Below are 12,984 nucleotides of genomic sequence, written 5' to 3'. Positions count from 1 at the left end.
GTGGAAAGGTCCATTGAGGCAGCCAAGAAATACTCCTACAGTAAAGGTCAGAATATAATGTGTGGGGTTACTGTATATGTTGTTGCTGCCACTCTAGCGAACAACACAGGGAATGAAAGTATTTGCCACCTGACTGAAGCCCATCTTTCACTTCTCCAGTCTTGTAGCAGGTGGTATAGAGAGGAAACCCTCCAGGAATAGTCTGTTACAAGTTTCCTTTGTTGACTTACTTGTTTAGAAGCCCACACAGGAGGCTTGTCCATCAAAACACTCAGTGTATTGTGAGAGGGTGGTCTTCAAATTTGCCAACAAAAAGTTCTTGTGGCAGAGCTTGAGAATAATGATGTCGGTCTGTTGGTTTAGTTGTTGACAACCAACAAAACAGGTCGGTCTACCAGTCTGATCCACACTGAAATATCAAATCCAATATCCCATACAATTTGGTACAGATAGCCATAGAGGCCAGAGAAACAAAGACTGGTTACTTCAGCAATCCCCTGATGTTTCCATGTGACGCCACCAGCTAGTCGTTTTTACTTAACCTGTGAAATATATCAACATCTACTCAATAGATTGACGTTAATGGTGAAAAGGTGCACAGGTGTATGGCTCAGTGGTGAGCAGGGTAGTCTTTCAGTCAGAGGATGGGCAGTTCCATCCCCGACTCCGCTAGTCCATGCTTCTGTTTCCTCGGGCAAGACACTTAACCCCAAATGGCTCCAGCTGTTCCCCATTCATACGGCGTCTGAATGGGGATGAATGTTAGTGAGTCCTGATGGGCAGGTGGCACCTTCCATCAATGTATGAATGGGTGAATGATGACATGCAGTGTCAAAGCTCTATATAAGTACAGGTCTATTACCATTTGATGACTTTGAAGATCTCTTGACTTTGCCTCTTGTGCCACCATGGGGCTCACGTTTTAGTTTTTTCTAAAATGCATTGAACATACATCGATGTCGGGTTTCGATGGAATATTTTTTTTATATCTGTCTCAATGCAGCAATAGGTTGTTCTGTTTCCTGCTGCAAAAGAACACACAGAATCCCTGCAGTTTACAGTAAACAACTTCCAGATGGTTGGTTACATAGTTTGTCCCCATATGTATTCATCAATAATGTAATAATAAGGTACTATGTTAATATTCTATACAGTATAATAGAATTGCATTATTTATATTCTAGTTCTTGCTCTGTTCTTGACATTTTAGAACATATACTACTGCCTTTAGGCTTAATATCTTCACATATATCCACATTCTCGTGTAATCTTTCTTTATTTATTTTGCAAAGCAACCAACCTTGAGATTACTGGAGACGTATTCGTAAAAACGTATATATGTTTTCAGTGAAACACAGAGATGTGATGAACCTTGAATCACATTACAGTCACCCTTCAGTCCAACGAGTTTAAGCACGGTTAAAGGACAGGTGTGTATCATCCCACAACATCTAGTGGTACACCGACCTGCGGTGGCCGATGCAGAAACACAAATGACCCTGAGTCAATGTTTAAAATGTCCGTTCTGGGCTACTGTAGAAACATGATATTTATAAGCTTTTTGCCAATAGATCCGCTACATGTTACACACTGGCTCTTTAAACTACCGTATGCTCAGTACAAATGTATTTAAATTAAATCATTGTTCACATGTTTTCCTTAAGGGGGCCTTTTCTGACCTTATGAAACGGTGGCAAGTCTCATAAATCATGCGTACTAATTATACACATTCTAGAAATAAATATCACAGTAAATTACCGTCTCCCACCTCCACATATCTCGCACACTGATAGGATCGGTTCAAAGTCCAAGTTAACTTAAGCAAGACCCATAATATTGTTTACTTTTACTGAAATTCCAATATTATTGCAGCTTTTAATGTATACGCTTGACTGCTTCATTAAAATAAAAAGTGACATGACTGTCATCACGGCTTGATTTCGAAGAGCCAGCCTTCGTTGATGGCGACACAACACACAACAACACTTTCCCTGTGTCCCTTTAGAAAACCTCTGCATTGGACGCACTGTGAGATAATGAGAGATATTTGTCCAGCGCATTGATAGACTCTCCTTTCATCCCAGCTACTGTATTCTCATTACTCCTGATGCCACACATGTTACAGCAGGGGACCGCCGAGCTGTTTGGAGAAACTCTGATCCATGTGGACAGTCGGCATCATTCCGTTATTTTGTGAGGCTCAATCAATCCGCATGAACATTTGCGAGGTCAAAGAGTCATCTGCAGAGCAGCAGCCCCAGAGCCAATAGAGATTTAGTTGTGAGTTCAGCTCTGCTGGGTTGCTTTACAGGCATCCAGCTAAAAGATGAGTGAACACAACACAAGTGGTACGACTCTCATCCCTCTGTTCACCTTATTGCTCCTATCAGAGATGTCAGAGAGTTGCTCTTTATCTGTTTTGTCTCACAGTGTAATGAAAATGTGGATATTTAAGCATTGTAGCGTACGGAGTGACACGTGTTCAGAGTGGGTGGGCGAAGCTCTCCGTCTGCTTTCTCTTTCTCCGTCTTTGCATTCACACAAAGCTCTCCAGGGTTTGGAGTAAGCTGTATCCTCTGCGGGCGGCGCGGCGGTTCAGTGGTTGGCGCCGTCTCCCACGGTCCAGAGACATGCGCGGCAGGTTAATTGGAGACTCTAAATTGCCCGTAGGTGTTAATGTGAGGGAGAACGGTCAGGCAAGTTGAAGGTGTCAGCTGGGAGTTCAAATTGAAATGCGGAATGTACTCAGAGGAGAAAAAAAGCTCCCACGGGCATGAGGTGAAAGGGGCAGATGCATGCTGGGAAGTTATTGTAGTTAGGTCAGCTAATGTGGCCCACTCACCAACATGGCCATCGACTCAGCTACTTAACACCATTAGAGCCTGATATGTGTTACAATTCATAATCCTCAGTCAAATCTGAATGCTTGGAATTAGTACACATATTTTTGAATTCAGTGTGACACACATGTAATTATCTTCCCACCAGAAATGAACTGTTTTTAAATCCTAATGAGGGGGCGGTCTTCATTTTGTCTGAAGGGTGCCACAGTGTTTTGAAAGACCTCTGCACCGAAACATCCAAAACAAGACATCACGTGTTTATTTCTGTCTTTTTTTTGTTGTCAAAACGACCTAAAATGAAAATGACATATTGACTGACGGGTGAAAAACAAAAACAAAGAAAACAGCTTCTAATTACTGCAAACAAATGTGTTCATCAGAGGCGGCTTCACAGCAATTCTGCATTTATTACTGCTCAGCATATTTGTTTTCATCACGCAAACTGATTGCATGACTGCATTATTATTCCAAATATTGCTTCTTCTTTTTCGTTGCAGTTCGTTTCATCGGCATTATGGGTTTTTTCGGGTAGAAAACTTGCAAACATACAGCACTTCAGAGTCACACTGCTAGCGATTAAACATTTATGTAAATCTGGCTTTCTGTACTGTACAGGAGACGCTGCACGGAGGAGATTGATTGGCGATGGTGTGCAGTACAGTCCCTTTGCCAATCAGGACGCAGAACACAATGCACGTTCATGCTGTACACTGTAAAAAAAGCATGCAAAATTACACTAAAAAAAATCCGAGAAACAGCGAGGCCACGAAAGGTGAACCGCGTTATAGTGAGGGACAACTGTATATGAAACAAAGGCACACACACACACACACACACACACACACACACACACACACACACACACACACACACAGCAACTCTTCTAGATGCACACAGACATTTTAATGGCAGGTAAAAATTCCTGACAAAGAAAATGTTGTCTGGGATTAAGTTGAAAAGTTCAGTTGTTGTAATTGTGTTGACTGCGGCGTCCATTAGCTACCGCGGCGCAGCTAATGAAGCACTCCTGTCTTATGACGCTTGGCACACTTGTCTTGGTTTTCAACAGCCTCGTTTGACTTAAAACCATCACGCTGTCAGAGCCGACAAGGATAACTCCTCGTTCAAACTGTATTATTATTATTATTATTATTATGAGCAACATCAGCAAACTTTTTTTTGAAGAATGTCACAACCTGACAGCTCGTATTGAACACATCTGAAACTCAACCTTTTTGTTTTGATTCCACAAACAGTGGTTCAGCCTTGGCCTCTCGCCCCACAGCTCAGCAGAAGCAACGCTGACACGCTTGCTGTATGCTTTTGTCATTCATGAAGGGTAAACGGGGATTAAGCTGACATCCAATAAATTATTCATGGAGATTTTTGTCTCACAAACAAGTCTGATGTGACTGAAACAAGTTAAAGCACTAGTGAGGCTCTATTCAAGGGATTGTAGCTGCTGATCCTCAGATGTCAAAAACGGAGACGCGTCCTTGTTGCTTTGAAATGGAAATGACAAAAAAAGAGAGCTGGACTGATCTGTCTGGAATTAAACAACATTTATTCAGGAAAACCTAATAAGTGTGAGGCATCATCGCAGTCACATGCAGTCAACCACGTCTTCAGATGTCCTGAGACGTGTTATTTATGTCTGGGGACATCAGAGGCATCTTCAGATGTGTTTTTATGATAAGAAGTGTCAGCCCACACAAAAACAGCTCTCGTCACATAAGAATGCTACTGGGTATGGAAAATGTATTGTATTGGAACATATGAAATACAGGTTTATCAAGCAATTAATAAAATACACAAATATTTAAGTCTTCTTTTCCCTAAAGTCCTTCAGTGATGTGCAGTGAGGTTGGTATATTTACACAAATATGAACCCAAAAGAGGAGCTTGAGTCACCATTCAATAGGCAGCTCGCACATGAAATACTGGTTGTTTTTCATATTTCATATCAGAATTCTTTACACACACATAGGTACATATTTGCTTCCACCAATGTATAGCGGCTTAGAGAAAGAGTGCATTTCCCCTGCAACCTCTGTGTGCTTTTAATTTACCATCGCAAGTCCACAACTCATACTCATTCAGTAGAAATACAAATAGTCTCTACAGCCTGTGTGTGTGTGTGCGTGTGTGTGCGCGTGTGTGTGTGTGCGCATGGTCCGACCTTTACTTGTAAATGAAGTCCATTCGTTTCTCCACCTGGACAAAAAACTCTGTGACTTTGGTGTTGAAATCCCCCTTATCTTCTTTTAGTTTAAAAAGCGTAGAAGAACAAGAACGGACGTATAATAAAAGTGTCTAGAATTGTATTTTGTCTCAGCCTCCCCTGACCGCCTGTCCCTGGGTTCCTTACAATACTCAAGAACATATGTACGGCACATTGAACTATTGAGCTATTGGTCACATACTTTGTTCATTCCTCCTCTCCGCACCATGAAAGACTTCCTTTCTAAAGCCGCTCAGTAACTCAGTTATTAGTTCTCAGTCACTGCTCAGGGTTGAACATGTAGAACAATCTGCCTGATCCCAAAAACTTTATGAATCTGCTTCAAAAGCGTAGAGAGAAAAGAGCGAAACGGGTGAGAAACTAAAGGAAACAAGAGGGAAGAGCTGGCGAGTACTGAGATCAGTCAGTGGAGCTGAACACACACACACACACACACACACACACACACACACACACACACACACACCAACACGGTCAAAGTACATTCTCCATTTTCAAGGGAAACATTTTCTCTCGTCTTAGTTTTAAAAACGTCGTCAACATTGAAACTAAACTAAACTAAAATGTAACAAAACTACTTGGCAGGATTAAGTAAAACCTCATGGTTTGGCTTTAAATAATTTAGTTTTGTTGTATGGAATCATTACATTTAGCTGACGCTTTTATCCAAAGCGACAGGTGTTAAGTGTCTTGCTCAAGGACACAACGACATGGACTAGCAGAGCCGGGCCAGGGCGCGAACCACCGACCTTCTGATTGAAAGACGGCTAACCACTTAGCCACAGTCACCCACGATATGTTTCAGAGACACCTCATGCAGCGCTAACGTTTAGAGCCAGTCAACATCCTTTGACCTAAAAGCAACCATGATCTTTTCTGTTATGTTGCCTAACTTTAAAATGCAACCTTTACCACACTCTAGTTGCCATGCATTGCAGGAAGGAAACTCTTAAAACCTTGAATGTTGGATGTTTGCCACATGTGGACACAGATGAGCAGGTGGGTCGGGGAGGTCCAGGGGGGTCTGGGATCAGAGGGTCAGGGTGTCCAGGGGGGTCTGGGATCAGAGGGTCGGGGAGGTCCAGGGTCTGGGATCAGAGGGTCAGGGTGTCCAGGGGGGTCTGGGATCAGAGGGTCGGGGAGGTCCAGGGTCTGGGATCAGAGGGTCAGGGGGTCTGGGGTCTGGGATCAGAGGGTCAGGGGGTCTGGGGTCTGGGATCAGAGGGTCAGGGGGTCTGGGATCAGAGGGTAAGGGAGATCCAGTGTCTGGGATCAGAGGGTCAGGGGGTCTGGGATCAGAGGGTCAGGGGGTCCGGGGTCTGGGATCAGAGGGTCAGGGGGTCTGGGGTCTGGGATCAGAGGGTCAGGGGGTCTGGGATCAGAGGGTCAGGGGGTCCGGAGTGTCTGGGATCAGAGGCTCAGGGGGTCTGGGGTCTGGGATCAGAGGGTCAGGGGGTCTGGGATCAGAGGGTCAGGGGGTCCGGAGAGTCTGGGATCAGAGGGTCAGGGGTTCTGGGATCAGAGGGTCAGGGGGTCCGGGGTCTGGGATCAGAGGGTCTGGGGTCTGGGATCAGAGGGTCAGGGGGTCCGGGGTCTGGGATCAGAGGGTCAGGGGGTCCGGGGTCTGGGATCAGAGGGTCGGGGCGGCTGGATGCAGAAGTGCTGAGACGGGGACAGCAGAACAGTCAGAGGACATGGTGGACAGCATGGAGGCAGAATCATTCATCATCATCATCATCATCATTAATATCTCCAATGTGGACATTCCGCCATTCAAGGCGGATTTTTTATTTTTTTTGTCATCTAAAAAATCTCTCAGTGATAAATCAACAACAATCCATATTAAATCAACAGTCTAAATATATGTATGAAAACAAGGTTTAATATGCCACTGGCGGCACAAACACACTGTGATTGAACCACATGTTGTTACCCTGGGGACCTCAGGGGGTACGAAGCAGCTCATTGGTGGGAGGTTCTGTTTTTTCATATTCTATTATGTAAAGTGTATTCTGAGCGGTGCACAAGAGGACCTTGTTTGTTATAAACAGCTCTGTAATGTCTCCTAACAGCAGAAAGCACAACAACTCTTGTATCAGTGGGGACATCGTATCCAAGTAGAACTCTGCTGCGTTAAAAAATAAGTCTTTTTTTTCGGCGAAATTGTGTTTTTGTGGTGTTGTGTAACTCAGGAGAGCTGTGTAACTGAGCGCTGTTCCTTTGCCGTCATCTACAGTAGCTACTGGAAACCACGGAGTTCTGGTTCCTCCACTTTCATTTACGTGAAATGCTTTCAAAAGTGTCTACCATTCGCTCGCTTGGTGCTGCAGGTCACATTACACACCTTGAAATGGATCTTTTTCTCGCTCTCTTCAGAGCTATGTCTTGCAGATTGGTGAGAGACATCTGCTGTATAGTTGGGAAGAAGCTCTCTCATGAGTTCTGTGGATATTTGAGGCGGAGATGGAGAGGATTTGTCCAATAGCTCATTCAGAAGACAGCATCCTGCAGGGAGAAAAAGACTAGTCGACATCAAATTATCTATCTGCTGAGAAATCAATACATTTCTGCAGCAGGTAAAATGACATCGGCCCATTCAGAGACTCTTTGTATTTGTTTGAAAGGGAAAAAACATTGCTGTTGTATTTTTGTTGTTGCTTTTTTTGTGTGGTTCTGGATGATAGTTCTCAGAGCCGTGATTCATCCCTGTGCAGGGGGACAACATGAACAGTGCCGTCCATCATGCTCATTCAAGCTAATGAGATATCATACCCATAAACAAAAGATTTTTAAAAAGAAACTTTATCACCACGACCCCTTTTCTGCACTCGAATCCCCATTTTTCAAAGCTGCCGAGGCAGAATGAGTAATAGCGAGTTAAAGAGGCGCAAGCCCTCAGCACTGTTCAGAAACCTGCTCCGAACTTCAATATCTTCCAGCTTGCCTTCCTCCGTTCACACCCAATTTATTCATATAAATGAAATTAAGACACTAACAGGCCTGTGAACAAAAACACTGGACAAATCCCGTCTCTTATTGCTTTTGGCTCGGATGAAGAACATCGCACAGCCGTACCTCTCGTTGTCTCATCCAGAGACGATCCAGAGGTTTGAAGTGAATACAACCAGATCAGCAAGGCTTGAAATATTGAACATGAGACAAAGTCTTTATACTTTATATAAAAGTCTGGATGTAGGAGTCATTCACCCACCAAGATAATGACTCACCACCAACTGTACTGTATGTGTACTACCTAGCAAAGGTCCTGCAGGTAAACTGATGGCTTGGTTGGTGGTCTGTGCTCTGCTCCGTAGAGACTGACCCTCTAATAATAATTAATAATTAATAATAATTCTACATTCTGACCCTTTTTTTCTTCTGTGTTGTTCACATACGGTGCTTGAATTGTACTTATCCATGTTGTATTTATGCCGACGATTTAATCATTCACACCAGTGATCTTGTGATTGATGTCACGAAATGGTTCTTGGATGCAATGTCTATGTTGAGAAGGGCAACTTTGGGCCATTCCTAACACACACACACACACACCTCTCCACACACACACACACACACACCTCCTTCCTTTTGATGTACCCTATGAAGTTTTTTTTTGTATTATATCCTCTTATCTGAGTCTTGCTGGAAAAAGCCAATTGCCCTTTGGGGACAAATACAAGTTGAAAGTTAAAGAAAGTCTGTGCAAGCCCCTGAGCTTCCAGTAGGCAGTCGGGAATGACGAACCGCCAGCGAACCAGTTTCACGGACTTCCAGTGGAGTAGAGCAGGAAGGAACATATCTCACTCTCTCTGCTTGATTCAAGCTCAGAAACAAAAAGCTCTGCTTGTCCATGGGGAATAAAAAGCGTCTGAGACAAAAGCAGAGGGATTAAACGTGACAATGATTCCATTTGCACATAAACATAATTTCCTTTTATTGATTTGTGTGCCACAAAAGAGGATATTGACTTCAAATAAATCTGTTTTGTCGCAGGGTATAATTCATATCTTTATGTTCAAAACCAACTGCTCTGGTGAAGCGCTTGCATTATTCATTAGAAGCTGTTTTATCAGTCGGAAAAGGAATGGGATATGTCTCATAAATGAATGTGACTGGTGCTTCTTCCTCCTTGTATCAAATGTTAACCGCACAACTAAAATGTGAATCATTCAGTCTCTGCGCATCACATGCACTCATCAATGATGCTTCATATTTAAACAGGCGGAGGCTGCATATACTAACGTATAAGTAGCAGAATGCAGATGTGAGCTTGTGCTGCATATCCTTTCACTGAGAAGCTCCTGGGTCCTTCAAACTATCCGTCCCTCACCTCTAAAGCACGGTCCAGTCCAGCTCTACATCTGGATGTGTTTACATCTGAAAAGTTACCAGAAGAAAACATCAACAAATGGGATCTAAATTGAATTTATTAAATTATCTAGTTATAAAAAATGCTCTTACAACAAAAAAAGAATGTATATATTCTGGAATAAAAATAATTATGCAAAAATGTAGCTTGACATAGTCAGACCATGTGCAAATGTGAATTAATCTGGAGCCTCTCACTTCATTTGCAATTCCCATAGGGCTCTATCAACAGGCGTGGACCAAAATGCCTCTGGAGGCAATTAATTGGTTGACAATGAGCAGCGTTTTGTGTGAAGTAGCGCTGAGCGACGGAAAAATGTATCCAGCAGAGATGAGCTGTGATGGAGTAGAATCAATACGTCTGTGAAGGAGTATTACCACCGAAGCTAGCTTCAGTATCTTCCAGTAGCTACTTAGCTAGGCCGCTGGTTCGTGACACGATAGCCAACGTGTCCCTCCACTTGCTGTTCAGCATGAGACGTGCCATCCTGCAGCACAGTTACTACAATACATCACTTCTTCTGACTGGATGAGCAAATCATTCAACCTTCAAACATGGAATTTTGTTTATGTGTTGATACCTTCTGAACACCAGAGCCAACAATGGGTGCTCAGCCCTTCGTCGAACCTCTTCATCGATCTCCCAAGCCTTCCAGTCCAAATAGGGCCTCTGGTTTGATACAGCAACAAACAAAACAGCACATCTGGCCAATATAAGTCAATGTGTCATGTTTATGACACTATTCCACAATAAATATTAGCATAAAACATAAGTATGACTCGAAGGGACTCGAGAGTGACTTGGGAGAGCACCCCGATTTTTGAAAATATGACTTTTCATATTGATAGCATGAAGCCACACAGGATTACCATACAGTTGTGGAATCCTTAGAGCCTACTGAATCCACCAATATCACCAAATCCGCCGGGAAACCAACCTTCGCCAAGATACGCACAACATTGCCATTTATGTCCAGCAAAAAAAAAAAAAAAAGACTTATTTTTGGCTATGGATAAGGTTCATCTGGCTTCCTCTCAGTCTGAAGCACATGGCTAGAGTGAAGCATTCAGGGACCAGTGGGAACCTTCAGTGTTGGCCGAGTTGATACGATCGCTCGAAAATCCTGAACTAAAATAATTATGAAAAATACTTAACTTCACTCAATCAAACTTCGCACATATACTCCTGACATATAGGACTACCTATCTATCTATATCAGCATTCATTAATATAGTTGCAATCATAAACTAATATACCACTAACACATATATGAACTTATCGTCTATGTTCACAAGGGTTTTATGTATATTATAGCTTTTTAAATTATTCAAATAGACCTTGGGGTTTAGGAGATATTCAGTATTTAGTTGAATGCAAACCATTCGCAATTTTCGCCATTAAATTGTTTGGGGTTATCGTCCTTCAACATTCTCCCACTAAAATGTTTTCAATGCATTGAAACATTTTGTACGAAAAATGTCAGAATGGTAAACAGTGATAATGCACTTAACGTATTTAAGCGGCTCTTACATGAAAGCAGAATTACAGTCATAGCATACCAACTTTAAAAGGTTAATGCGGCAACTAACGTAGAGGGACCTGGAGGAGGCAAATTAAATAATAATTACTACAATTTAAAAAAGAAGCAAAAAGTCAAACCTGATGTGTTAAATGTTCTCACTTATTCCCTTCTAACCTTCTAACATTTGTTATTTGTTTCACAGTACCTCCGAAAATCATCAACCTGTCAGGAGACATTGTGGTAAACGAAGGCTCCAACGTCACCCTGATGTGCCAGGCCAGCGGGAAACCGGAGCCTTCCGTCAGCTGGAAACTCATCTACTCATCAGGTATGTGTTTTTCCTGTAAATAGGTGCATTAGCTACAGAGCGGAGTTCTGCTTTAGTCAAACCTTCCTCTCACATGTGTCGCATTCTCTGTGCTTTTCCACTCGGTCCTCCTCTCTTCCCCTTCTCCCTCTCTGTTTATCGCCCCATCTTTGACTTTGTTTGACCCCTGGTGGATTTCTCGCCTCACTTATTACCCATCATTACCTGTTTCCAGATCATCATTACAACTTAATTGTTCGCGGGAAAGTAAACTGACCCTGTTGTTATTGGACTAATTAATTAGGATAATGGGATGGATGTAAATGTTCTGGAGGCACTTTGAATGACATTATTAATGCGGAGCACACTCCACTGTGTGGGGCATTATTCACTCACAAGCATGCCACAGCAAGTATGTCCAGAACCGTGATAGTTGCATTGTGCATGCTCAATGGCATTTATGCCATTATGCCTCACTGAAGAATCAAGGGAACCGCCTGTTATTTCTGTATCGCAGTCGGTCCATGCTTCACTTAATCAGGCAAGAGGTTTGCATTCTTAATGAGTTGCTTTTGTCTGTGCGGCCCTTTGTGTTGATGCTGGGATCTGGGAATTGAAATGTAAATATGACTCAAGTGTGACTGACCTGCCTGTAAGGAGATAAGCAAGGAGAGGGAACACTGATTGGCTCCTATTTGTGAAACGCTACATGCTCGTGCATACATTATTGTGTCGGCTGCTGCTGGACTTCTTTGTTTTCCTGCTTTGTTTCGTAAGAGAGAGCAGATGCCTGCTACCCATCGCACTGTTTGGGTCAAATGGTGAACGGTCTGGGGACTTTGATATCTACAACAACTGTGACACCTCTGAGCGAGATGTTGCACAGATTGGCGTATCTTCTTGTTGACTCATGTTGACATTCTGTGATTAGGGTCCCATGAGCTCCTCCGTAATCTGTGCAGCAACATTTATCAGCATCAGAACCTCACTGCCTCGGTATGGAGGCTGATCCAGTCTCCCATCCACCACATGAGCATCGTATTTGTATCACACATCTTGTTGTTCATTGTAAATTCTTGTTGTTCAAAAATATAGTGACATTGCACACTTTGGTTTGAGTGACATGGAGTTGCTAGCTAGCAACACACCTGTATGTTTAATGAGTGAGTGTTGGAGCACATTGTTCAGCTCTGTCTCTGGGCTCTATGCATACATAGTGACCACAGGTATATTACCATAGAATGGAGGAAAACCTGCCGGACCTGGTGGGAAGATTTAGGCCAGGCACACCACGAGAGGTGTAGTAGTAATATAGTAGTATATTAATGGCTCCAAGACAACAGCAAACTTTCCACAGAGTCAACCTGTATTAATGACACTCAATGGAAGGGATCTTAGTTGGGTAAGATCTTGAGATTGTCAGTCAGTTTGTATTGTCGTTATGGCAGAAGTCTGACCCGAGGAGGACCAAGCTATTGTGTGTAAAGCTGTTGACAGAGGTGAGCTGACATTACAGCAGGAACTAGAACTGTATAAGGAGTCTGCACTACCTTTTGAGCACCATGCTACTTTTTGGCTTCTGCTCGAAATTGCATACCCAAACTAAAAAGGGTGTATCTCTGCAACCACTAGGGCTATTTGAATACTTTTGGTCAAATGGTTATAATAAACAAGTATAATGTGAGATTTTGTTCAGATGTG

The 12,984-nt window shown here is 42.9% G+C and overlaps 1 protein-coding gene across 1 annotated transcript in view; it reads left to right on the top strand.

Annotated features, from left to right (window-relative positions):
* The window catches only part of ntm (neurotrimin), a gene marked incomplete at both ends in the record, with an annotated part of 393,244 nt that overhangs the window by 363,727 nt on the left and 16,533 nt on the right, over positions 1 to 12,984 (top strand). Inside the window, one exon of the mRNA XM_079237490.1 lies at positions 11,179 to 11,304. Within this exon, the coding sequence (XP_079093616.1) occupies positions 11,179 to 11,304 (126 nt within the window). The remainder of the gene's footprint in view (positions 1 to 11,178; positions 11,305 to 12,984) is intronic.

The sequence above is a fragment of the Taurulus bubalis genome, assembly GCF_910589615.1.
Source record: "Taurulus bubalis genome assembly, chromosome: 2".
NCBI lineage: Eukaryota > Metazoa > Chordata > Actinopteri > Perciformes > Cottidae > Taurulus > Taurulus bubalis.
The sequence above is the reverse complement of the archived record's forward strand: the minus strand, read 5'-3'. Positions and strand labels throughout refer to the sequence as shown.